This window comes from Peromyscus leucopus, chromosome 17, assembly GCF_004664715.2.
Source record: "Peromyscus leucopus breed LL Stock chromosome 17, UCI_PerLeu_2.1, whole genome shotgun sequence".
Lineage (NCBI taxonomy): Eukaryota > Metazoa > Chordata > Mammalia > Rodentia > Cricetidae > Peromyscus > Peromyscus leucopus.
In genome coordinates, this window is record NC_051077.1 from 9,503,187 (window position 1) to 9,530,096 (window position 26,910).

The 26,910-nt window shown below is 41.9% G+C and overlaps 3 protein-coding genes across 4 annotated transcripts in view; 1 reads left to right on the forward strand and 2 right to left on the reverse strand.

Moving 5' to 3' along the window:
* Atp7b (ATPase copper transporting beta) overlaps positions 1-585 on the reverse strand; it is a 77,465-nt gene extending 76,880 nt beyond the window's left edge. Inside the window, exon 1 of the mRNA XM_028860942.2 lies at positions 134-585. Within this exon, the coding sequence (XP_028716775.1) occupies positions 134-217 (84 nt within the window). The 5' untranslated portion in view covers positions 218-585. The remainder of the gene's footprint in view (positions 1-133) is intronic.
* A 290-nt stretch (positions 586-875) lies between these two features.
* Alg11 (ALG11 alpha-1,2-mannosyltransferase) lies at positions 876-10,320 on the forward strand. Its single transcript, XM_028860936.2, has 4 exons — positions 876-924; positions 2,110-2,340; positions 5,222-6,153; positions 8,315-10,320. The coding sequence occupies exons 1-4, from the start codon at positions 881-883 to the stop codon at positions 8,584-8,586; spliced, it is 1,479 nt and encodes a 492-aa protein (XP_028716769.1). The 5' UTR covers positions 876-880; the 3' UTR covers positions 8,587-10,320.
* Positions 10,321-14,607: 4,287 nt separating this feature from the next.
* The window catches only part of Nek5 (NIMA related kinase 5), a 50,903-nt gene continuing 38,600 nt past the window's right edge, over positions 14,608-26,910 (reverse strand). For both annotated transcript variants that reach the window (XM_037211624.1, XM_037211623.1), the window contains exons 17-20: positions 24,936-25,064; positions 22,903-23,037; positions 18,437-18,542; positions 14,608-15,057 (exon numbers count right to left, since the gene is read on the reverse strand). In XM_037211624.1, coding sequence (XP_037067519.1) covers positions 14,904-15,057; positions 18,437-18,542; positions 22,903-23,037; positions 24,936-25,064 — 524 coding nt within the window. In that variant the 3' untranslated portion in view covers positions 14,608-14,903. The remainder of the gene's footprint in view (positions 15,058-18,436; positions 18,543-22,902; positions 23,038-24,935; positions 25,065-26,910) is intronic.

The following is a 26,910-nucleotide window of genomic DNA, read 5'->3' on the forward strand; positions in this document are numbered from 1 at the left end:
GCTTTCCTCCCAAACCACCCCTTGAGCTGGGCTCTGGGGGGTTACGTGTCCTCAGTCACGAGTCCTGGAGGAACCGAGGAGGAAAGCGCTTCGGGCAGGTGTGCACACCCGCTGTCTGGGGAAGGAAACTTACTTTCTGACTGGCCTCTTTGGCTGGGACCGGTCCCTCCTGCTCAGGCACCGTCCCCACAAACGCCAACTTCTTCCTGGGATCCATCCCCGAGCCCAAAGGTCACCTGGTCAGGGGAGGGAAGAGCGACTTTGCAAGCCGGGGAGAGGAGGCGCGAAGGCGCGCATCTGTGGTTCCTGGGGAACACACGGCTCTGACCTCGGAGCCGCGGCGCTGCGGACTCGGTGCAGCGAGGTCCCCGGTGCGCTGCAGAGGAGGTGCAGCCCGGGGTCACAGCCGCGGAGCGCCCGCTCCTGCGCAGCCCCCTCTCCACCCTGCGGCCGCCAGGGACCCGCCGCCGCCACCCCTGCAAGAGTGGACTCTGTCCTGGAAGATCAGATCGCCGCGCCGCCCGCCGGGACCTCCCATTGGGTCCCAACCGACCGCTAGTTCCGCGGTGGGGGCGGGGCGGGACGCCCGCGAGGGGGCTTCCAGACTAGGGGAGGCGGGAGGGGGGCGGGGTCGAGGTCAGGAGAACCCGCTGTCCATCATAGGCCACGCCCTCCGGCTCCCCACGCCCACCACCCCTGCGGTGCGGCCCCAGTGGGCGGGCCCATGTGCGCCCCGCCTGCGGGAAGCGGCTATTGGCAGCCCGTCGGAAGGCGGCGTAGGCAGGGGGCGTGGCTAGCAGCGCACGCTTCCTCAGGAGCCAATAGGGTAGGAGAACAGTCAAGCGCTTCCGGGCTGCGAGGTTGGGGGGGTGGGGGTAAGATGGCGGCGGACACGGGGAGCTGTCGCTTGTACGCGCTGCTGAGGTGAGGAGCCTGGTGGCCCGCGCACACGAGGCGTCCCCCTCCTTGGTGGAGGAGGTGCTTGGGGCAGCCCAGCTCGAGGCTGCAGAAGAGCTTCCTTCGCCGTGCCTCAGTTTACCCCAGCTGTTACGCGTGCCTCACTCCTGGCTGAGCAGCTGTTTCCTTGCCGGTTGTGGCCGCTTCTCTCTCTGCTTCGTAAACCGATTGGTTAAATTCTCTGCTTCTTGACCATCTGCTGATTTATTTATTTTTTTCCTGGTTGATGTTTAAATTATAAATACATTGTTTTTGCTTTTAAGATAAATAGTGTTTCCTGTGTAAAAATTAGGAAATATTATTTCCACCTGGTGATTACCACCGTTGGAATAGTTCTAGATTTCACAAGATGTTCCTGACTTAGGAAGGCCTACCTAAGTGCCTTCAACACCTATGTACTTTTGTTCAGGTTGAAATTGTAGAGCTAGCAGCGGGCGGTGGTGGCATATGCATATGATCCCAGCACTCCGGGGGGTGCGGGGGGGGGGCGGGCGCAGAGGCAGGCGAATCTGTCAGTTAGAGGCCAGCCTAGTCTACAGCGTGAGGTCCAGGACAGCCAAGGCTACACAGAGCCTTGTCTCTGTCTCGGGAAAAAAAAAAAAAGAGAAAGAAAATTTAGAGGTAGTATAATAAATAGCGTTCTGAAGAACAGTGAATACCTGCGTTCTTGCCAAAGTTTGTATTACGTCTTCATTTTTCCACTTTCTGCTTCAAGTTCTAAAGTGATTGTTAAAAATATGAATAGGCTAGTTTGTTCTAGCACATTCTTGTTTCTTCCTCCTATAGAGAATGCCTCCAGCTCTGTACTGTGTATGTTATAATGGCTAACTTTCTGCATTTAATGGTGATTTGATGAGTAATCCATAACTTGGATTATAGTTACCTTTCTTTAAAGCCTTTTGCTAAAATATGGGTAAATATTGGCTAGGGATTAAATGTTTGCCTGGAATATATGAGACCCTGAATTCAATCACCACTACTAGAAGGGGGGTAAAAGTATTAAAAATAATTGGATATTTTGTTATCAGACTTATAAGCTACAGAAATTCTCTCTGATACAAAGATATTAAGCAAATATGTAAAAGTAAACTTTAATTTGTAGCCTTGTTTTTAAACTGACACAGATTGATTTTCACCTTTTGTTTATTTCAGATTTTTTTATTCACTGCTCTTCCCTGGACTAATTCTATGTGGAGTTTTGTGTGTATATTTGGTCATTGTCCTTTGGCTATTCAGGCGACATCTACAGAGAAAGAAAAAGTCCATTTCAACCAGCAGAAATGGAAAAGATCAAATGGTGGTTGCATTTTTCCATCCTTACTGCAACGCGGGCGGCGGAGGAGAGAGGGTTCTATGGTGTGCCTTGAAAGCCCTGCAGAAAAAGTAGGTATGCATCTTTCTTAGCTAATGCGCTACACATTGCTGCTTGCCTCCTAAGAACATACTGAATTTCAGGTTCAGCACAGTGTTACACAGTGGTCATCCCACCTTCTCTAGCAGCTAAAGTGGGAGGATCATTTGAGCACTGGAGTTGTAAGCCAGCCTGGGCAACCTCTCAAAAGAAAAAAAAAACTGGCTTTTAAAACCTGCTCTCATTTCTCAGATAAAAACACTAAGCTGCATACATGAACAAAACCTGTGTGAGACTAGACCCTTCAACATTCCATCACAGATGGAGAGGGGCTCCTAAGGCCCCGCCCATTCCTGAGAAGCTCAAGGCAATTAATGCTTGTTGGAGGTGGGGGAGCTATAGTCCATTGTGCTGTAGCCACTAGTAAGTTGCCCTTGGTTAAGTAAATAACTCTCCACCTGTGCTCATACAGGCACCCCTAATTAAATGCCCACACACCAGGGAAAGACATGAAGGTAGGAAAAAGATTTGCTAGGAAGAAGAGATCTGTTGGGACAGGGAAGATGACAAGATATGGGGACAAGGGATATGAGCTGTGTGTGTGTGTGTGTGTGTGTGTGTGTGTGTGTGTGTGTAGTAACATTGTAGAAAATAATTTTATTCAACGATACTTGGTTTTATTGAGGCAGGGTTTCACCATGTAGCTCTGGCTGTCCTGGAACGCACACACTATGTAGACCAGGCTGACCTCAAACCCATAGAGATCTGCCCGCCTTTGCCTCCCAAGTGCTAGGGTTAAAGGCATGCACTAATATGTCCGCCTGAAAATAATCTTTTCAAAGTGTATAAAAATATATAAATCTCTGGGGTTTGTATGAAACCTCTCCAGGGGAGACCATACCCCAAATCCCATTAGAAGAACATCCCAAATTATCTTAAATGCCGTAACCTTTTCCTTAGTTGGCATGCTTTTTAACTGAGAAAGATTTACAATCTTTACAAAAAAACGAAATAAATAAGTATATAGTTTAGGGGAGCATTTGTGTGTGCATGTGTGCTCATTCGTGTAGAGGCCCAGAATTGATGTTGGGTGTCACCCTCAGTTGCTCTCCACTTTTTATTGAGGTAGCATCTCTATCTGGACCTCAGAATTCCTGCCAGTCCAGCTAGTCAGCTTGCCCAGAGATTCCCCTTGCTTTCCAGAGAGCTGAGATTACTCATGGTTGCCACTTTTATGTGGGTTCAGGGTTCACAAACACTGGTCCTCACACTTGTGTGGCATGTGCTTTATCCACTGAGCCGTCTCCTTGGCCCAAGTCTATAGTTTTAATATTATACTGTAATCAGGATATAATTTATGTATGTATGTATGTATGTATGTATGTAACTTACAATGTGTTTAAGAGAATTTGTTACATTAGAATTAAGTAGCTGAGGAAGTCTGTCTGAAAATTGGGGTACCAAAAAAGGGAACGATATATTTATAACTACTTTAAAATAAGGGAATTAATTTTTTTGTAAAGATTTTATTTATTTTTATTTTATGCTTATTATTACCTGCATGTATGAAAGTTCACAATATGCATATACTGCCCACAGAAGAGAGGGCATTGGATCTTTATGAGCCGCCATGTATACACTGGAAACTGAACCCAGGTCATTTATAAGAACAGCAAGTACTCTTAACCACTGAGACAAGTCACCAGAGCCAGAAATTAATTTCTTAAAAGAATGTGATTAACTGTCCCCAGCCAATTAAACTTCATCATGTAGATTTACATATTTGGGGGAGGATAATTACAGATGAAGTGGGAAAATACTAAGTAATGCTAAGAGTGCTTGTTGCTCTTCCAGAGCACCTTAAGTCAATTCCAAGCATCCAAATGAGGTGGTTTATAACTGCCTGAAACTCTAGCCCTAAGGTATCCAACACTTTCTGGCCTCCTGGGTACCTACTACATACATGTGGCATATACTCACACAGTCACGTACAATACACATAAACAAAAATAAATCTTAAAGAATTGTGATCCTGTCTCAAGACAACTTTAGTGAATCTTAGTTGTTTTCTGTGTATTTCATTACTGCTTTATACAAAAACCCATGTAAAATGAGGTTGTAACACTTTGTCTTCTTGTTTGTGTCACTAAAGGTTGAACTCAGGACCTTGCGCATGATGGGCAAGTGCACTACAGCTAAACTACTTAAAATAAAATTTTTTAATAATTCCTAAAAATGAAAACCTCTCTTATTGATCCATCAGAAATTTCTGTTGGTATTTGCTCTATTTAAAACCCATAGTAGAAGGAATGGCAGATAATTAGAAGACATGATATCTTAGTCTCATCAGATGACTGCAGCATAATGCCTTCGACTGGATAGTTTGTAAGTGAGAAATGTATTACTCGTAATTCCAGAGGTTGGGAAACCCACAATCCAGGGCCCAGGGATATGACTCACTTGGTAGGTAACCACTGCTTACTGAATCTTCATGTTGTGATAGAGAGAACAGACTCCTTTAGTCCTCTTATAAGGTACCACAGGTCTGAGTGTAGCTCAGGGGTAAAGTGTGTATTACATGTGCACAAGGCCCTGAGTTCAGTCTTCAGCAGCAAAAAATCAATTTACAAAGGCACAATCCCTGTTAACCTCATTGTGCGTCCCTTTGCTTTTCATGCCACTTGACTAGAGACTAGATTTCAAGTGCAGAATAAGCAGGTGACAAACTACAGCACATAGTCTCATTTGAAAAAATAAGAGTAAAAACCTCAAGGAAGGGTGGAGTCAGTAGTTTAAATGCAATCAATGAAAAAGGGTAGAAAACATTTAGTATAGAAATAAGCTTGCTTATATTATGAGGAAATTGTACCATTTGGCTTAATTCTAACCCAAATTAATAACATTTTGTTTTAGGTATCCTGAAGCAGTTTATGTTGTATATACTGGAGACATTAATGTCAGTGGTCAGCAGATACTAGAAGGTGCTTTCAGAAGATTTAACATCAAGTTAGTTCACCCAGTGGAATTTGTTTTCTTAAGGAAACGCTACCTTGTGGAAGATTCTCAATATCCCCACTTCACATTGCTAGGCCAAAGTCTTGGATCCATTCTTCTTGGCTGGGAAGCTCTGATGCAGCGTGTTCCTGATGTTTACATCGATTCAATGGGATATGCTTTCACACTCCCTCTGTTTAAATATATAGGGGGTTGCCGAGTTGGAAGCTATGTTCATTATCCCACTATCAGCACTGATATGCTCTCTGTAGTGAAGAATCAAAACACTGGATTTAATAATGCGGCTTTCATTAGCAGAAATGCTTTTCTCAGCAAAGCAAAGCTCCTCTACTACTGTTTATTTGCTTTTATTTATGGCCTTGTTGGTTCATGCAGTGATGTAGTCATGGTGAATTCGTCTTGGACACTAAACCATATTCTCTCACTGTGGAAAGTTGGGCATTGCACTAACATTGTTTATCCACCTTGTGATGTGCAGACATTCCTGGACATCCCCTTACATGAGAAAAGGGTGACCCCAGGACATTTGCTGGTTTCCATTGGCCAGTTCAGGCCTGAAAAGAATCACGCTTTGCAGATCAAAGCCTTTGCTAAGTTGCTAAATGAGAAGGCAGCTGAGTCACGCCCTTCACTTAAACTTGCCCTTATTGGAGGGTGTCGAAACAAAGAGGATGAGCTTCGAGTAAACCAACTGAGAAAGCTCTCTGAGAATTTGGGAGTTCAAGAGAATGTGGAATTTAAAATAAACATCTCATTTGATGAATTGAAGAACTACCTGTCTGAAGCAACAATCGGTCTGCATACCATGTGGAATGAGCATTTTGGGATTGGTGAGTTTTCCTTTCTTTCAAACAAGTTGTTTGATACTGCAAGATATGCATTAAAGTCCTTATCTTAATATCTTTTCTATTGCTGTGACAAACACCATGACCAAGCAACTTATAAAAGAAAAATTGGGAGTTCATGGTTTCAGGATTAGAATCCATATTAGCAGCACAAAGGCATGGTGGCAGAAAACAACTGAAAGCTTACATCTTGATCACAAATTGGAGTCAGAGAGAGATGCACAGAGAATGGTGTGAATCTTTTGAAATGTCAAAGCCCACCCCCAGTGACACATCTCCTCCAGCAAGGCCACACCTCCTAATCCTTCTCAAACCGTTCCACCCACTGGGAACCACATACTCAAATATATGGGCTTATGGAGAACATTCTCCTTCAAACCACCACAGTGCCTTTGATTGTTCTAGAAGCCTCTACTAAGGCTGTAAGTCACTCTAATAAATCCGTTAATATATGTACTTAGTCTGTGAGTTCTGTTCCCTTAGAGAACCCTGACTAATACAGAGTGACACAGGCAGCTGCAGGTGTGGCAGAGATCACCAGGGGAAAGTATGGAGCAAGAGGAGCCTCAGTAAAGAGCTGAGCAGGAGCAGGTGAGCAGGCAGACGAGGGGGAAGCTGCAGAGATGGTCATGGACTGTGCTTTGCAAACACAGAACTGGTGGTTAGTGACAAAAAGAAAAGGCTGCACACTGGAGAAAGGAAGAGGCCACCAGTGACCTAGGGAAAGATGAGTGTGGCAAGAGAACAGGAAGCCAGGGTGAAACAGTGAGAGCACACGGAGTCTGAGTACAGACAACATCATTGCGAGGTCTATTTATGAAAGGAAGTGAAAGAGTGCAGCTGGGTAAGGCTGGAGAGAGTAATTTATACCTTCATATACATCGTGAGACAGGCAGTAACCAACACCTACCCAACTCCACCTTGCTGTTGAACACAGGCAGCTGTATGTTTTGTGAGCAGCAGCACACTTTAGTTCTCTAAGGTTGTTTACACTTTCATCTTCTGATCTTATTGAACCTCTTAAAACTTTACTTTTGGTGTTTTCTTTCTATCTTTCTGATACTTGTTGATCTTTTGTCATCTTGGCAATATTGTGTAGTCTTCTACTTTGTGTAGTATATTCTTTATTTTTTCCTTTGAGACAGGGTCTCACATAGCCCAGACTGTCCTGGAACTTGCTGTGTAACTAGGGATGACCTTGAACTCTTGATGTTTCTCCATCTACCTCCCAATGGTATATAGCTATGCACCATCATATGTAGTTTTTGTGTGGTGCTAGGGTTGAAACCTAGGGTTTCATGCATGCTAGGCAAGCATCCTACCCATTGAGCTACAGCCTCAGTCCCAGTGTATTTCTTTATAGAAGATGTCTATAGACCTCCATCTACTTGTCTGTTTTAATCAAGAATGAAGCAGCATTATTATGACACTTTGTAGACTAAAAGACTTAAAAGCCTGGGTGCTGGGAAGGTAACCCACTGAGTATACTACTCACTGTGGAAGCATTAGGACCTAGTCAAGTCCCCAGCACCCATGGAAAAGGCAGGTGTGGCAGCATGCCTATGATCCCCCACTGGTGGTAGTGGTGGAGAGTCTAGTGCAGTGGGTCTCAGCCTTCCTAATGCTACGACCCTTTAATACAGTTCTTCATGTTATGATGACCCCCAACCATAAAATTCTTGTCATTGCTACTTCATAACTGTAATTTTGCTACTGTTAGAAATGGTAAGTATCTATACTTGGTCTTAGGTGACCCCTGTGATACGGTTGTTCAACCCCCACCCCACAAAAGAGGTTCAGGGGTTCAACCCACAGGTTGAGAATGGCTGGTCTAGTGGTCTTTATTTAGCTCACTGGCCGGACAATCTAGAGAAACAGTGAGCTCCAAAATCAGGGAGTGTCTGGACAAACAGTGGAGAGCAGTAGAGCAAGCTGAAGTCAACCTCTGGCTTGCACGGGTACCTTCACAGGCAAGCACACACACAAAACCCTTAGATTGTTTTATTTTGTATCATGTTAAATAAGCAAATTTCCAGACTTGCAGATACTTAATCAAATGTTCCTGGGTCTCAGAATCTTTTAAAGTTTGTGTTCATCAAAAACTTAAAGGTCTGTATGTTTTTGTTGTTGTTGTTTTCTTTCTCAGGAGTTGTGGAGTGTATGGCAGCTGGTACAATTATTCTTGCACACAATTCAGGAGGCCCAAAGCTTGACATTGTCATTCCTCATGACGGACAAATAACTGGATTTCTGGCTGAGAGTGAAGAAGGCTATGCTGAAACCATGGCTCATATTCTTTCTCTGTCTTCAGAAAAGAGACTTCAAATCAGGAAAACTGCTAGAGCGTCTGTAAGCAGATTTTCTGACCAGGAGTTTGAAGTATCATTCCTGTCTTCTGTGGAGAAGTTACTTACGTAATGCCAAATCTGTGCAGTCTAGATATTTTCTACAAAGTGGAGATGTGGTGTGGGTCAGTAGTAGAGCCTGTGCTTAGTGTGTGCGAGGTCCTGCGTTCCATCCCAGCATCCAAAAAGTCAAAGGAAATGCTTCACTTAGAAACACCTTCACATGTAATTATTTTCTAAATTCATTCTCTATCGTAATAAAGGCAGCCTGAGCAATATTGTATATAGACAATGTGTATATAGACAAGGTAGTATTTAACAAAATGGCAAAATTACCTATATGGGAAAAGTGTACCTTAGTAAACAGATTTTACATTAGTATTTGGCCTCAAAATCTGAACAGTACAAATCTCAAAGGAAAAAAATACCAATCAGATTTTTACATACTCATGTATTTTAACTTTTTTATCTTTTCCTTTCCTTATTTTAATCTTTGAATGTCCCTGCCTCCACCTCCAAGAATGCTATGATCATAGTAATGCACTTAACAAGTCCAGTGTATGCGGTGCTAGGGATGGAACCCAGAGCCCAACGGAGGCTGGACAATTACTCTACCAACTGAGCTGCATCCTAAGCCCCAAATCCTGTTTTCAAATCACTGTACTTTAGAAAACATAAAACTTCCTTGGGTTTTTATTTGTTTTATGATGCTGGAGATAGAATGTAGAGCCTCAGAGTGTAAAACAGGAGCAGGGACATTTGAATTCCTAACACCACAGAATGCACTGAGCCAACCTCAGCCAAACACTTCCCTCCGGAGGAAAGGGAAGTGCTGAGAGAAACAGACAGCAGATAATCAGGTGACACTTTAAAATTTAGTCTTATATTTTGAAAAAAACTCTGTTTGAGGGGTGGGTTTAGAGTTAGAGATTGAACCTAGAGTCATGCTCGTGGTACATAAGTGTTCTAACCAGTGAGAGCTTTACCCCAACCTCAGGAGTCCTGGGAAACAACAACATGAGTAACCTTTTAAGTATACCTAATAATTTTCTTAAAGGAAAAAGAAACTTCAAACAGGCATCTCTAATCCTATTCCAAAGCATCAGTCAAGAGATGGGATGGACTGATTTCTTCATGGGTGTGTACAGATGTTGAAGTCAAAACACAGGCAGCAATCTTTCCCATAACTAGGTGTGTGTAGAAGTTGGGTTTTGTTTAGAGCCTACCACAGTTTGTCTCTGTAGGTTTCTCATCCATTAACAGCCCCACTGTGAAGATATTCTAGCTAAGAGAATATCAAGCTAAGTTGCTTTTCTGAAACTGACCATGTCATATCATAATTCGCAAACAGTGTAAAGGATCATGAGATGGCATTTTGAAAACAGTGCCAGGTGGTAGTTAGCATACTGGGCTGGACCTTGCTTCACCTTTTACAAATACCTGACCTACACTAAAGCTGTGCCTTTATTTTTTTGATTCTGGTTGTTTCATCTGAAATCAAGGTGTTAATACCTTTTAGAATTATGATACAAGATGTGAAGCATATGAAGCTACTCTGAAAATTAAATATTGCTTTAGTAAACGTAACAACCGAAGATACAGTGACCTGATAGGGGAAGTGGTGTGTGTGTTGGGGGTGGCTTTTAAGGGAAGGGAGAAAGAGGTTAATAAAGGAGGGAGGCTGGTAAAATAAAATAAGGATGTCTAAAAAAAAGCCACAAGGAGTCATACAGTTAATTACTAAACAACACCAAAAAGAACTGTACTACCTGTAATTCTGTGTATAAAAATATGTTTATAATTTTAATGAACTTTTCTTATCTGGGCTGACGATCCTTCCTCCAAGAGCCAAAGACCACCTAACAAAAAAACCCAATACCAGACATGAGAAGCCTCTTTTGAGTTGTTGGCCAGGGCTGTCCAAGAGACTCCTAAACCATACGACCTATTGCTTTTGCCCTTGGTTACCCCCTAGAAGTAGAAAATAAGTTCCAATTGCTGGAGTCCCATGCACTTCAGAAACAGGGCCAAGAAACCCTTAAGCTAGAACTAACTTGAAGAGGACACACACGTGAACGCGCGCGCGCACACACACACACACACACACACACACACACACGACCCGGTTGCTGCCCCAGAACTAACTTTCATGGTACAAGAAGGTGCCATGCAAACTTCTGAAGGAGGGAGGCAACCAACAGCTATGCCACCTATGAACCACATAAAAACAAAACCCAGCATGGCAAGAAAACCTTAAGGGTGCAGTGGTGGTTGCACCGCATACTTAACAGTAACCAAGCTCTTAAACTGGACTAAGACCAGCTCAACTAGAGGGAGAACATGGTACCGGAAACCTAGCTAACTGAGTACTGGTAAACAACCACTAACTTAAAGTATATGGTTCTTCAAGTATGGCCTACAAACTCTAGTGCCAGCTTACTCATTTTCTCCCTCTGAATATGCACCTCACCACGGCCACTCCTAGACCTCTGGAAATCTTAATGAGTGGGACAGATACGGTCCCTAGCACCTGATATAGAGGTCAGAATGTATATTCCCCTGTTGCCTGTTTACCAAGTAATTTAACACTATAAAGGCAAATTTTCAAACTTTTTTTTAAAGAAGTAACAACCAGTAGTAAAGGTTTTCTGTACTTCTAAATTAAAGATGTGTTTACGACTCTAGCTTTTGTTTTCTTAGCCAGTAGCTGGGAATCAGTGTAAATTTCATCCAGCTTCTATTCTGAATAACTGGCGAGTGTGTGGAGGCTGGGGATGTGACTCTGTAAGTAGCTGGCTGTAATGTGTGTGGGGCAAGCCTAAGCCACAGCACAGCAACAAGTGATTGTGTGTGCAGAGATAGGACTGTAGTGACGGCATTTGTCATTTTGCACATTAGGAGTTCCTTCTAGTTAAAGGAATTGCCCGCACAGTTTGTCTGATATTTGTGTTAGGGCATACAAAAGAGGCACGTTATTCCTTGCTGTCTCCTCCAGCTGTTTTTATTTTTGTTTGTTTGTTTTGATCTGGCTACCTTCATTATCTACCCCCAATTATATTGTTGACTCACTACAATGGAAAAGCAGGAAAACAGACAGTCCCCAGTGTGGCACACCAACAGAGCTTAAGTTGGAGATAATTCAGTTTGCATAGAGATTGTGGAGTCTGTAGGTAGAAAGAACCTTACACATTGTCTATTTTATTTTCAACTTTACAGACAAAACAATTTAAAGAACCGAGTAGATTTTTTTATTATCACAAAGCTGTTTAATGACAGAATCAGGATTATGACCTGTTGTTCTGGCCCTCAGCCCTGTTATTTTATGGCGAGTCTTTGAGGTAAGATTTGGCTGTAGCTCACACAGCCTACCTACCCATCCACACAAAATAAGAGGACTAAAGATTCTAGAAATTGGAATGAGGCCAGGCGGTGGTGGCGCACACCTTTAATCCCAGCACTCAGGAGGCAGAGCCAGGAGGATCTCTGTGAGTTCGAGGCCAGCCTGGTCTACAGAGCGAGATCCAGGACAGCCACCAAAACTATACAGAGAAACCCTGTCTTGAAAAAAACCAAAAAAAAATTAATAATAATAATAACAAAAACAAAGAAAAAGAAATTGGAATGAAGAAAACAGAGGATGTGATGGAAGAAGAAAGGATTCTCAATTTTTTAGCATTTTACACCAACTTTTCAAAATTATTTTCATGTATCAAAAGCATAAAATATGGTTTACATGTATATTCTTTTCCAGTGTTCCTAACAAGGTACTACAGATATTTATTTTTTTACTAGATTTCAGGTACTGTGCAAAATGTCAAGACTCATCTCTAACTGTTTCTAGGAAACTTCTGAGTGGCCGTTAAGTCCTCTACAATTACGGTTTTTTCAGTGGTCCAAGCATTCTGTTTTGAGTCCACAGCAGTGGAGATTCACATTCCTATTTACAGTGAGTGATACCACAACTATGAAGTATGTGTTACATGGTCTTTGTATAATATATTTATAACTAATTGTGATGTAGAGCTATTGATACAAAATACACTTGTATCTAAATCTGGCAGGTGATTTCTTTAATTTAATTAAAATATTTACATTATTTTTCCACTTCCTCTTTCCCCTCACACTCTCCTACCTCTGGAATTCATGGTCTCTTTTTCTTTAATTATTATTGCTACATGTGTATGCAAATAAATATGTAAATACAACCTGCTGGGTTCCTTTGGTATTGCTTGTATTTGTTTTTAGGGATGATCACTTGATATTGGATAACCAATTAGAATCCCTGAGGAGGACTAATTCTCTCTCAGCAGTCATCAGTTCTCTGTAGCTCTTCATCCTGGGAAGAGGCTTTCAACTTGTGAGTCGAGACTCCTTTGGGGGTCACATCTCAGATATCCTGCATATCAGATATTTACATTACAATTCATAACAGTAGTAAAATCACAGTTATGACATAGCAATGAAATAATTTTATGACTGGTGGTCACCACAACATGAGGAACTATATTGAAAGGTGACATTAGGAAGATTGAAAACCACTGATCTATAGGGTTCTGCCCTAGGAGATTTTCTCATCCATATCAACTGGTGTGGTCATTGTTCAGGTCTTGTTTAGGCATATTGTTGAGATTTTGTGGGTGTAGATTCCGTCATATCTAGAAGATAAGAATACTGCAACCAACTACCTGGTCCTCTAGCTCTTAAAATCTTCCTGCCCCTCTCTTCTGCAACACTCACTGAACCTTAGGTGTAAGCGTTGTGTAAGATGTATCAGTTGGGACTGGGTACCACACTGATGGTTGTTCTCTACATTTTGACCAGATGTAGCTTTCTGTAGTAGTCTTCATCTGCAAAAGGAAGCTGCTTTGCTCAGAGGAGAAAACTACCCTTCTCTGTGGGTTTAAATACAAGTATTTAGAATGCAGTTAGGAATTACACTGGTTTATGAAAGCAGCAGTAATACCTTCTCCAAAATCCATGACCTCACTAACCAGACATGATTTCCCTTCTGTTGAGTGGGGCTTGCATTCAATGTGGCAGCTATTGGTTACCACCAATACATAAGTACCACTGTTGCACCTTTAGAGACAGCTTGTGGCTTGTAGGCATCTCGGCTGAGCAGGACTAATGATTGCTATCCTCCCTTGGCAGCTGGCAAAGTACTTTCTAGTATTATGAAATCTAGTTCTCAAGGAGGAAGCTTTCCAGTCAGGTCGCCTTGAACCTGCAAGTCTTGTGTCCAAAGTGTGTGATGTCTTCAGCAACAGAGACTTCCCTTCAACTCTGGTAGGCAACAAGGGCAATAGCAACAGCCTATATTGTTTCGGGAGTCTCTTGATCTCTCATGACCAATAACCCAAAAGGAGGTTTCTGAAATCTGGTACTGGGGATTTTGTTGGATAGCCTATGGCTCTTGGGGGAGGGGAGAACACTGTCCTGAATCCTCTGGAAGACAAGTCTTCTTAGCAGCCAGACCATCTCTCTAGCCCTTTATAGATGCTTTAAGTGAGTTAGTTATAGCTCATATACTTGGTTTTGGTGTTGGGAATCAAACCCAAGTTCTTGTGCATGCTAACCTCTGAGCTATACTACCAGTCCCCATATAGACTATTTTAATAATTTCCAGAGTATTTTACAGGGTCATCATATAAGCAAAATTAAAATAAGTACCAGTGTTATTGGTACTTTCAGAATATGTGTTTCAGAATATTATATAAAAGTATTCTTGATACCAAAACCTTGATTGGAATAAATAAACAAGAGTGCATCTGTGTTCATGTCAGTGAATTCAACAGAAAAGTTACTTCTGTTGCACAGCTATGATAGGAACTTCTGAAAACTTCTAGAAGAAAATTGGTCTCTGTGATTCACCTCACTTCTCCCACTGTCCTTCCTCTTAACTCTCTACTCACCCCAAAGTGTAAGATCCCCCTGTGTTTTGGAAAACAACAGTTCCAGTGTTCTGTTGCTGTTTGTCCCTTGGACTCTGTGTAAATGGTACAAGTCACGTAGAAGGGAAGTGGAAGGGTTAATACAGTCTTAGTGCCATTTGAGCAAAGACCAGTGTAATAGCTGCCACACATAGGCAACGCTGTTTTTTCTAATAAATTTTATTCTAAAGACAAATGTGGCGATATGAACAGATAGCTTCAATTTAATAGACAGAGTTGAAGCTAAAAACAGCATTCATCGGAGTTGTCACTCGAGAGCATCATCAGGGCAAAGTGTACAAAATCAGTAAGAGAGTGGATTTTTCTTTAAGGACATGAATCCCCGGCAATGAGAAATAGTATTCAGGCTTGCACATTTTGACTTGCGTTTGATGAACTGTGGCCTTAGCAATACAGAGTAGATGGGCCAAAACCAGCTTCCAGACCTTCACTGGAGTTTCTAGACTGGCAGGTTTATGCTTTCTTTCTCTCCTGGCTTTTCAGCATTCTTAGAGGAGCTGGAAGCCTCTTCCCTTTCTTCTGTGGAAGTTGCAAGTTTTTCTAGGGATTCTATTATTTCACTTCTCAACTCATCTTCAGACTCTTCAAATTTTCTGAAATAATAAGCAGTCAAAATCAGTGTTATGATATAAAAGCCATATTAGAAAAACTAGTTTCCTTTTTCATTCCCTGCTTCCACCTGAGCATTACACAACTTGGATGTTCATCAGATAACAAATTATTATATCAGTTTGGTCTGGGGAAGGAAGTATATGCGACTGAATGTGTGTGCAGATGTAGGTGCAGGCGCACATATACATTCATGCAGAGGCCAGGGAAGGACATGGGGGGTCCTGCTCTGTCACTCTACATTATTCCTTCAAGACTGTCCCTCATCAAACTCAGAACTAGGCTCTAGATAAGCCAACAATCCTACTATTTGTGTGCACAGGTTACAAGCACACAAAGCCAAGCCTGTTTTAGGTGGGTGCTGGACTCCAAGCTCAGGTCCTCATGTTTATCCCTACCTAGAAAAAAAAAGGCTGCTGCATAACATGTTTACACTGGGCTGGGGATGTGGCTCAGTTGGTAGAGTGCTTGCCTAGCATGTGAAGTCTAAAGCTTGCTATACAGCACTGATTAAAGATGGCGGCACATCCCTATAAACCCAACACACAGGAAGTGGAGACAGAAGATACTCAAGTTCAAGACTGCCCTTGACTACATAGCCAGTCCGGGATATCTGAGTCCCTGCCTCAAAAATAGAAACACATACACACACACACACACACACACACACACACACACACACACACACACACACACCGGAAAAAAAAAACCACTGTTACACTAGATGCAGCCCCATGTAGCCTGTGTGTAGTGTTTCTTGACTTTGGCAAAAGGTCATCTGAACCAGGCAGTGGTGCAGGCCCTTCATCCCAGCACTCATGAGGCAGAGGCAGGTTGTGTTTGAGGCTAGCCCAGTCTATAGAGCATGTTCCAGGACAGCTAGGGCTACACAGAGACACCCTGTCTAGAAAAACAAAAACAAAAGAGGCCAGGTGGAGTGACTGGCCTACACCGTGTAGGTTTGTGTATGTGCACACTATGAGGTCCATACAAAGATGAAATCACCTAACAGTACATTTCCAAGAGCTAGTCCTCTCATTAAGCAATGTGTGGCTATAATTAACCAAGGGAAGAGGCAGATGAAGACAGACATGATGGCTTGCCTTAGTAATTCGTGGCAGCAGATGACCTTAGAGAAACTATGTCCCCATTCCTAAGAGTACCAGGCAGAATGGGCCATCATCAAATGGACTGAGAAAGCAATGGGAGGCAACAGAGGTGACAAGGTACAGGCAGCTCATGCTCAGTCCTCCAGGAGCCCAGCCCTGGACGACAGTTGAGCATGGTGGTGGTGGTGGTGGTGGTGGTGGTGGTGGTGGTGGTGGTGGTGGTGGTTGTTTAGCATGTTGAGATGCTTGAGAGAGAGCAGTACAGATGGGAATCCCTTATTCAAAACACCACTGCTCCTACACATTTCAGGTAAGTTCTAAACCTGTAATAGATGGGAAATTACAGGGTTTGGAGAAGTGATTAAGCCATGAGAGCAAGGCTTAATGAATAGGACATTGCTTTAGAAAAGGAGCCTGATGGAATGTTTTTCCCTTCCACTCAGTGAGAACAGTGCTAGACAGTAGCTTTGAACCCAGGACTTAGTCCTCACCAGACATCAAATCTTGAATTCAACAGATTGCAGAACTGTATACTTCGTTCTTTATAAGTAACCAATCCAAAGCTTTTTGTTTTAGCAGCCTAAATACTAAGATCTTTTTATTTTTTTATTTTTTGGTTTTTCGAGACAGTTTCTCTGCGTAGCTTTGCGCTTTCTGAGCTCATTGTAGCAGGCTGCTTAACTACAGAGATCCGCTGCTCTGCTCCAGTGCTGATTAAAGTTGCGCCACTGCCCTGATCTTTTTATTTTTTATTATTATGTGTATGAATGGTATGTGTATGAATGGTAAGCATGTGGAAGTTAGAGGACAAACTTTCAAGAGTCAGTTCTCTCTCTCTCTCTCTCTCTCTCTCTCTCTCTCTTCTCTCCCTCCCTCTCCTCTCTCCCTCTCCCTCTCCCTTCTCCCTCCTCTCCCTCTCTCCCTCCCTCTGTCTCTGTCTCTTCTCTCTCTCTTCTCTGTCTCTGTCTCTGTCTCTCTCTCTCTCTCTCTCTCTCTCTCTCTCTCTCACACACACACACACACACACACACACACCACATATTACAGGTATGGTGGCTCATGCCTATACCCAACACTAGAGAAGCTGAGGCAGGAGGATTGCAAGTTAAAGGTGAGCCTAAGCTGCACAGTAAGATCCTATTTCAAAAAACAAAATCAGAAACAAACCCAAGTTCTCATACATGTTAAACAGGCATTCTTCTACTGACCTGAGTTCTCCCTGCCCCAAGTCCCTGTTTTAATTAAATAACTTAAAATACATTCTTCACAATATAATTATATGAAGTTCTTCATGGCCTAATTCAGCTATTTCTTGTGTTTGCAGTCTCTCATAGTAGATGCTGAGTGACAGCATTTTATTTTGTTTTGAAAGAGAGTCTCATCTGGCTAGATGCTGTTTTCACACTTCAATTATGAACTTGTCTTCATTTCTCCTGAGAAAATTCAGCACATTATAACACTATAAATATATCACATGTTTTATATTTACTTCTTCTGAGATGCTAGGAGTAATAACATCCTTTAATGTTACTCTTAATGCTGGTTTCTCAGTGCAGTGGTTTCCAGGCCACGTACATGCTGTGATTCAAACTCCAAATCCAAGCAAACTCAACTCTGAGCTTACAAATTCCTTGTGAGATTTTTTTCCCCAAGTGTGGTAGTTTGAGTGAGAATGCTCCCCATAGGCTCACATATATATGAGTTTTGAGGGGTTTTTGTTTTTGTTTTTTGAGACAGGGTTTCTCTGCAAAACAGCCCTGGCTGTCCAGGAACTCACTTTATAGACCAGGCTGGCCTTGAATTCAATAGAGATCTGCCTGCCTCCTGAATGCTGAGATTAAAGGCCTGTGCCACCACCACCCTGCATGCATATATATTTAATATGATGCAATTAATCATTTTGTGAGGGACAGAGTTGAGACGGGATGTCATATAGCCTGGGCTGGCTTTGAATTTGCTTGTAGCTGAAGATGACATTGAATTCTTGATCCTCCTGCCTTCCTTCCTATAACTCTCAAGTGTTGAGATTATAGATGTGTACCCCAGTGTGAAGCAAGCCTATGATTCAACCCTAAAACAGAAAAAAAATTCTGCTAGACACAGATACACATGCATCTCTGCACACCCATGCACACCACAGAGAAGGGGGGATGGGAACAGAGCCCAAACAAATCCATTTATATTATAAAACTTGGTCTCCTTAGGTAGGTCTCCATGGGCCATCTTCTATCTCACTTGCATATGACCTACTCACATGTCACCATCTGATCCTGGATCCAACTGCTCATCACCCACTACAATGCCAGCGGCTACTTCTGTCTCTTCCTGGTTTTCTTGAGGAAGCTGTGGTTTTACCATTACTACTGAAAGAAATGGTAAAGATTAAAGTAGACTAATCTATGCACTGATGAACAACATATACCCACAAACCTACAGTGAATGCCATTCATGATGGCAAAACAAAGTACTGACAGGGATGCCAACAGATACATGTTGTGGTTTGGATGCAAAATGTCCCCCACAGGCTCAAGTGTTGGAATACTCGGGCACCAGCTGCTGGTACTATGTAAGGAAGCTGTAGAACCTTTGGAAGTGGTTCCAAATGGAGAAAGTGGGTTGCTGGGCAAAGAGCCATGAGTTGTATAGGCATGCCTGTTCCTGATTCATCTCTGCTTCCTGGTGCACTGAGGTATGTGCAAGCAGGTGCCACATACTCCTGCCACCACAGAGACAGCTTCTGCCATGCCTTCCTGCCATGCCATGATAGACAGTGGCTCCTCAAATCATGAACCAAAAGAAGTCATTTGTCCCTTAAGTTTCATCTTATTGAGTATTTAGTATCAGTGATGAGAAAAGCAATTAATGCAGTATTCAGTTATTTGGCACTGTACTAAAAGTAGTGGGCAACACAAGAAGACATAAAAAAAATGAGTATCACAATAAGGATCAGACAAAATTTTGTCAGAAAGAGATAAAATTACCCCATTTGGAGGTTGTATAGAAATTTTAAGAAAAGTATGAGTATCAAAACTCAACACTTGCCAAAACTGAACCATCCTTATTCTTCTCCATTTCTGTAAAACCAGTGTGTATCTGTGGTTTATGCACATAGTGATGTGGCCTGCAGAGCAAACTGGAAGTATACACATACACACCATCATTGCAGCTGGGTCTTTGTATTCATTCTTATTATCGCAAATAATAATCTTGATCTGGGCATGGCAACATCTGCCAGGAGCAACCACAGCACTTGGGAAGCGGAGGCAGGAGGAGAAATGAGTTTGAGGCCAACCTGGGCTGGACAAGTTCTTTTCTGGTGTCTTAGTTACTTTTCTATTGCTGTGACAAAACACCAAGGTCAGATGCCTGCTTGGATGGAGTATGGCCCCCTCCTTGCACGACATTTGAATAAGCTTTTATCATTTCTTTTTAGGAGCAGAAAATTCCTTAGGTTTTTTCTTTTCACTGGTTGCAGGATTAGCTGAGAAGGGTCCCACCACTTCCTTTGTTCCATTTTGAATCTAGCCTCTTTTTCTGGCACAAGCCTTGACTCCAACACTAAATTTATTTATTGACTTATGTTAAACCATCCTTGTATCTCTTTGATGCATCCAACTTAATCATGGTAGATAATCTATTTGATGTGTTCTTGAATTTAGTTTATAAGTATTTTATTGAGAATTTTTCCATCTATGTTGATTAGAAAACTTGGCCAATAATTTTCTTTCTTTCTTGGTGTGTGTGTGTGTGTGTGTGTGTGTGTGTGTGTGTGTGTGTGTGTGTGTGTGTGGTATTAGATATCTGTCTTGTTTGGGTATCAAGGTGATCCTGGCTTCATAAAAAGAATTTTAAAGTGTTCCTTTTCTAGTTTGTGAAATAATTTAAGGAGTGTTGTTAGTTCTTCTTTGGAGGTCTGAAAGTTTGAAAATCTTTGAAAAATCTATCTGGGTTGAGCATTTTTTAGTTGGTAGAGTTTTATTACTGCTTCCATCTTATTGGCTGTTACGTGTCTGTTTAAATTATTTACTTCAATTTGATTCGACTTTGGTAGGTCATATTAAGACCTAAGATGTATTAAGAAATTTATCCATCTTTTTCTTTCTTTCTTTTTTGTAGATTTCCCAGTTTGGTGGAGTATAGAATTTTATGGTACATTGTGATTCTCTGAATTCCCTCAGGGTCTGTTATAATGTCTCCCCTTCATCTCTGCTTTGATTAACTTGGGTCTTCTTTTTCTGTTTTAGTTATTTGGGTAAAGTATATTGGTCAATCTTGATCACTTTTAAAGCAGCAGCTCTTTTTTAAATTGATGTTTTGTATACTTCGCTGTTGTTGCTGTTGTTCGTGTTCACTCACTTCAGCCCTGACTCTTAGTATCACTTCCCATCTACTCCATTTGAGCGTTGTTTGCTCTTCTTTTCCAAGACCCTCAGGTTTAGCATTATGTTATTAATGTTCAATCTCCACAGGTTTTTTTATGCAAGCACTTAGTGCTATAAACTTTGTACTTATGAATGCTTCATTGTGTCCCATAGATTTGGGCATATTGTGTTTCATTTTTTCATTCAGTTCTAGGAAGTGTTAAACTTCCTTCTTGATTTCTCCATTGACACAATTTTCATTCAGTAGTATATTGTTTACTTTCCACGAGTCTGTGTACTTTCTGTTCTTTCTATTGCTATTCTATTTGATTTAACTTTGGTTAATACCTAGTATTAATACAAATAAAGCTGGGTATCAACACAGCTTTATGCCTTTGTGGTCAGATAATATGAAGGATGTCATTTCAATGCTCTTCTGTAAATTTGTTGAGACTTCTTGTGTCCTCCTATGTGGTTGATTTTGCAGACAGTTTCATGGACCACTGAGAATAAATGAAATGTATGCTCTAGTGTTTGGGTGGAGTGTCCTGCAGATGTCTGTTAGATCTAGTTGATTTATGATGTCATTTAGCCCCACCATTACTCTAGTTTTTGTCCAGACCGATCAGAGTGCTGAAGTTTCCCAGTATCACTGTGTCAGAGTCAATCTATGGCTTTAGATTTAATAGCATTTGTTTTTATGAAAGTGAGTGAGTGTCTCTCTGGTGCACACATGTTAAGACTGTAATATCCTCAGGTTTTCTCCTTTAAGGAGTGTAAATGTCCTTCTCTATCTCTTCTGATTAGTTTGGGTTTTAAATTTGTTTTTTCAGGTATTAGACTATCTATATCTGGTTGTTTCTTTATTCCTCCTGTGTTCAGAATAAAAGTCCATCAGGGCCCAGCTGTGTGTGCTTGCCTGCTTGGTTGACAGGACTACACACCCTTCTGCAGAAGTAAAACTTTTTGCCCTGCTGAAATACTTTGGATCATGTGGCCATTTTCCTGGAACCCTCGAACCCATGTCTAACACTCAGGCTGTCTCAACATAGGTCTTCCAGCCTGTACTTCTGAAGTGCTAGGGTCAACGGCCTACAGCACCATGCCTGACCTATGCTTGATTTCCCCAGAATGATTTAGTGTAAACATCCCAGGGAAAAGTATGTTAAACAATAACACAGATGCAAACAGCCTAGGAAAAAGTTAAACTGTAACAGAGAAAATTATATTTTGATTCAGTGGAAAATAAATCACTTAGTAATGAATCTAAGTTTAAACAAAGATGAATTATATAATAGCCATTTTGAGTCAATAAGAAAATCTGTTAATAAAAATATAATATAGATAGTCAGGTGTGCTGGTGCATACCTTTAATTCTAGCACTCAGGAGGCACAGGCACAGTGTTTGTGTGTGTGTGTGTGTGTGTGTGTGTGTGTGTGTGTGTGTGATATTTTATATATATATAAAATTTTATATATAATATATAAAATATAATATCTAATGTAGCTGTATTTAATGATGTGTGCTTGTCATCCCAGCTACTCAAGAAGCAGAAGAATCACTTGCACCTATAAGCTGGATATTTTCTTGGACAAGAAAAGATTCTGACGAGAAAGAGGGGATGGGTATTGCTTTAAAAATGAAGAACACTCAGGAGGCAGAGGCAAATGGGTCTCTGTGAGTTCAAGGCCAACCTGGTCTACATAGTAAAGAGTTCCAGGCCATCCAGCCATCCAGAGCTACATAGTGACACACAGTCTTTAACAAAAAAAACAGTGGAAACAAAACAAAATGAACTATTTTGGTTTGCATTCTTACTACCCATAGGAAAATAAAGTAGGTCCACTGTAACCTATCAGAGCTCAGCAATGCTAGATTATCACCCCAGGGTGCTAGTCCTTTTCATCAGTTGCCACCTTCAAATGCTACACAAAATTATGCTTCTGTCCTTGGAAGTTCATGTCACTTGTTTTTTTGTTTTTGTTTTGTTTGTTTTGTTTTGTTTTGTTTTGTTTTGTTTTGTTTTGTTTTGTTGGTTTTTCGAGACAGGGTTTCTCTGTGTAGCTTTGTGCCTTTCCTGGAACTCGCTTTGTAGACCAGGCTGGCCTCGAACTCACAGAGATCCGCCTGCCTCTGCCTCCCGAGTGCTGGGATTAAAGGCATGTGCCACCACCGCCCAGCTCATGCCATTTGTTACACCACTTGGAAACAGCTTGATTAGAGCAAATCAGACAAGGCAAGACATGTTCCCACTTCTCTCTCCAAGCCAAATGTACGGTTAGTACCTTTTTGCATTCATAAAGCATTGACGTGATTCCTTAGGGATACCAATAGCTTCATTAAAAATGAACTACGTACCGGATTCCCCTCCACTGGCAGACAATGGGCTACTGCAGGCCTGTGCTGCTGTCACAGCACTCAGGGTCCCTGGCACATCACACCACCACTGCTTCCCATTTCCTGGACTACCTTCCATCACAATAACTTGGCCATCTGAAAAGGATACTGCATTAGCAAAAATCAAGATGCTTCTTTGTTTCAGTTTTTATAAGACCATGGAATGTCGGAACCATGGATGAAATCACATTCCTCATTTTATTAATAAAGAGACCAGTATTAAAAAAAAAAAAAAAAAAAATCTTTACTGCCTTTTTCTCACAGGTTGATGAGAAGAGAGTCATATTTTACTTTGTGAACTGTGGTAAGTTTCCATGTGCTTATTTTTAAGTTGGGTTCACCCTCAGATGTCTTAGTGAATCATACACTTATAATAACTCATTTTAGTGATACACACTTATCCCTTGGCACCCAAAGCGGATTAATTGCAGGACATCCAATGGTATAAAAGTCTGTGCATGTGGGCCGGAGAGATGGTCCAGCAGCTGAAAGCACTTGCTGCTCTTTCAGAAGATTCAAGTTTGCTTCCCATGTGGTCTCTTTCAACTACCTGTAACTCCAGCTTCAGAGAGATGCTATGCCTGTGGCCTCCACAGGCACTGTGCCAACGTGTATCTATCCACACACAGACACAAGGATATATAACTTAAAAAAAAATAAAATAAAATATTTTAGGTATGTATATGACTAAATAGTTTATAGGCAATAGGCACTATTTGCATAAAACATATGCTCACCTTCCCACATACTTTTATAGGGGGTGAGGATGAGACAGTGTCTGTCTCATGTAGTTCACGCTAGCTTTGAACTATCTATGTACCTGAGGATGATCTTGAACTCCTGGCACTCCTGGTCTCCATTTCTACCTTCCAAATGTTGGGACTACAGCATGTACCACCATGCCTAATTACCAGCATACTTTATTTTTTAAGATTTAATTTTTATTTTTATTTTTTATTTTTTTAGTAATTATGTATATATGTGTGAGGGTGTAGGTTTACGTGTCTAGTTGCAGTACTTGAAGAGGCCAGAAGAGGGTTTGGGTCTCCCACAACTAGAGTTACATGGGGTTGTGAGCCTCCATATTTGGGTGCTGGGAACTGAACTGCTGAGCCATCTCTCCAGCCTATTCCCTAAGCTTTGAATCAACCCTAGATCATTTGTCCAGCACAGCACAATGCAAACACTGCGTACATCATTGTTATACTGTACTGCTTCAGGAACGATGACAAGAAAACATCTGTATGTGTTCAGCACAGATTACATTATTGTTATACTGTACTACTTAGGGAACAATGACAAGAAAACATCTGTATGTGTTCAGCACACATGAAAGCCTTTCTGAATATTTTCCATTTGGGAGTAATTGAATCCAAGGACATGGATGACTGTCCACTCAACTTATAGCACAGTTTTAAATTTTAACCCATTCTCAGGGTTAAGTAATGAAGAGGAACAAGGAAGTGAGCAATACAAACTTTCCTTGCTTATTAAGATAACTTCCAAGGGTTTGGGAATGACTAGGTGAGTAAAATCTGCTTGTTGCATAAACATGACCACCTGAGTTTTCTGGAGCTTGAACCCAGGTCCTTGCACATGCTAGACAAGCCCTTGACAGCAGAGTTGTATCCCTAACCCTAAGACCAATTTTATTGCTGAGGGGAAAAAAAAATCATGGATGAAATGACAAGGCTGTAATCAAGCTGGCTCGGGGAATTAAGTAAGTAGACTCCCCTCTTGATTCCCACCTCTCCCTTCAGGAAAGATGCAGGTGCAATTTTCTTCCTTGACTTTGTATGACCGGAGTCACCGACCACTAGGATAACTAGTAGACAAGCCTCAGCTTGATACTCGTGAGGCCAAACAGTGTCTGTGAAGAATGTTGAGTGACTGGGAAGTGACAACTATTCCGATCAGTGTGTGTTGGCAGCGCGGCTGTGCCGGGCCCCGGTTTCCCCTTGCCGCTGGTTGACAATAACTGACCAAAGACTCACCGTCAGGCATGGTGGGGCAGGGGGAGGTGACGTCTGCTGTTGCCATCATCTGCAGCAGAGTCTGAGGGGCTCTGGCATCCCACTGCCTCCTGTTCTCTACAGCAAAGGCGCCGTCCTGAAAGAGACCCCCTGGGGGTAAGAAAATAACCCATTAGTTCCATCGCAGCCATTCTTAGGGGCTGTCCCAGTTTGCTTTTTCTATCGTGACAAATGCCATGACCAAAAGCAACTTTTGGAGGAGCGGGTTTATCTCATCTTACAGCATGCAGCATCTTTCATCATGAAAGCAGTCGGGGCAGCAACTCCAGGCAGGAACTGAAGCAGAGGCCGTGGGAGAGTGCTGCTTACTGGCTTGCTCTCAGGCTCACACTCAGCTCCCTTTTCCTCTACCTCCCCAAATCCAGGGATGTCATAACGGGTGGGGCCCTCCTACATCAATCATCAAGAGAATGCCTCACAGGCTCATCTACAGGCCAACCTGATAGGGGCCACTCCTCAATTGAAACTCACTCTTCCCAGATGACTCCAGTTTATGCCGAGTTGACAGAAAACTAACCAGCCCAGGGACCCAAGAGTAGGATGTTCAAGCCACAGAACCTGGGCTTCTAACAGATCCAACAAAGAAGGCTGACACTGCAAACAGCTTTCAAAGTTGTTCCCTTTTTATCGTTAATGCTTGATTATACATTTAACTAAGGGCTAAGGAATACATGAATGGGCAAATCACTGAGACATCTATGAGAATTCTCATGTGACTGTTTCTATCAATGCAATCTGTATTTCCTTTCAATCTCTCCCTCTCCCCAATGTGCCTCCTTTCTTTGTCCCAGACTGGCTTGGAACTCAAGGCAATTTTATCTTTGTACCTACCTCCCATGTGTTCGGACAGCAAGCAAGAGCCACCATGCCCAGATCCATTTTTTAAAGCTATTTATTTTATTATTTATTTGTGTACATGTGTGCATGTGTGTGCAGGTGGCTAAAAAATGCATCTGATTCCCTGAAGTTGGAGTTTGGTTTAGAACTACCTAGTGTGGCTGCTGGGAACTATATTAAGGTCCTCTAAAAGAAAGCCAAAGGCTTTTAACTACCAAGTCATCTCTCCAGCCCCAAAGCCATTTTCTTTTTTAATTTTGTATTTTTTTTTTCATTTTTATATGTATGGGTATTTGTCTCCATGTTTTTCTGTGTACCTGGTGCCCACAGAGGTCAGAAGCAGGATGGGAGTCAGACCCTATGGAACTAAAGTTACAGACCATTGTGAACTGTCATGTAGTCTTGTATAATATTAGAGAGACCAGCCTTAATATTATACATCCTAGGGGCTCAGGAGAGAGAACTACGAATGGAAAGGACTGCTTTGGGGAAGTAGAATCTCAACACACCGAGCTCTATAGTCCACTTGCTTTAATTCCTCTGGCATAACATCCTATATACACTGCTTCAGTTCTGTTCTCTTTCTTGCCTAGCTCCTTTCTTGCCTGATTTCTCTCTCTATTTATCTACTGCTCCCTCTAAGTTCTATCTTAATTCTGCCTCATATAGGTCCTTTTCATCTTGTTCTTACCCAGCTAGTGCTTCCTAATCTAACTCTTCCTCATCTTCCATCTTGTCCACACGTACTCTCTGGTCAAAATCCTCCTTATCCCTCCTTGTTCTCCATCTCTCTGTCCTCTCGTGCCCTGGGAGTCCCGGTATATATACACTTACAAGCAGTAATCCCTTGGCAGTGCAAAGCCAGGCTTCCAGGGTCAAACAGAGGGGTGATAAGAATCACATTGAGAGGCAATAACCATTAATTATCATTTGCAACCCCAAAGGGAAGTGACCAATGGGGAAATGAATTAACTAAAGGCTAAATTTGGGTAATATCTAAGAAGAGGGATTTTATGTGCTCAACTATAGTCTTAAGCGTGATTGGTAGAAAATGTTAAGAATCTATAAGTTGCTAGGTCAATGGGAGAAAATAAAACTG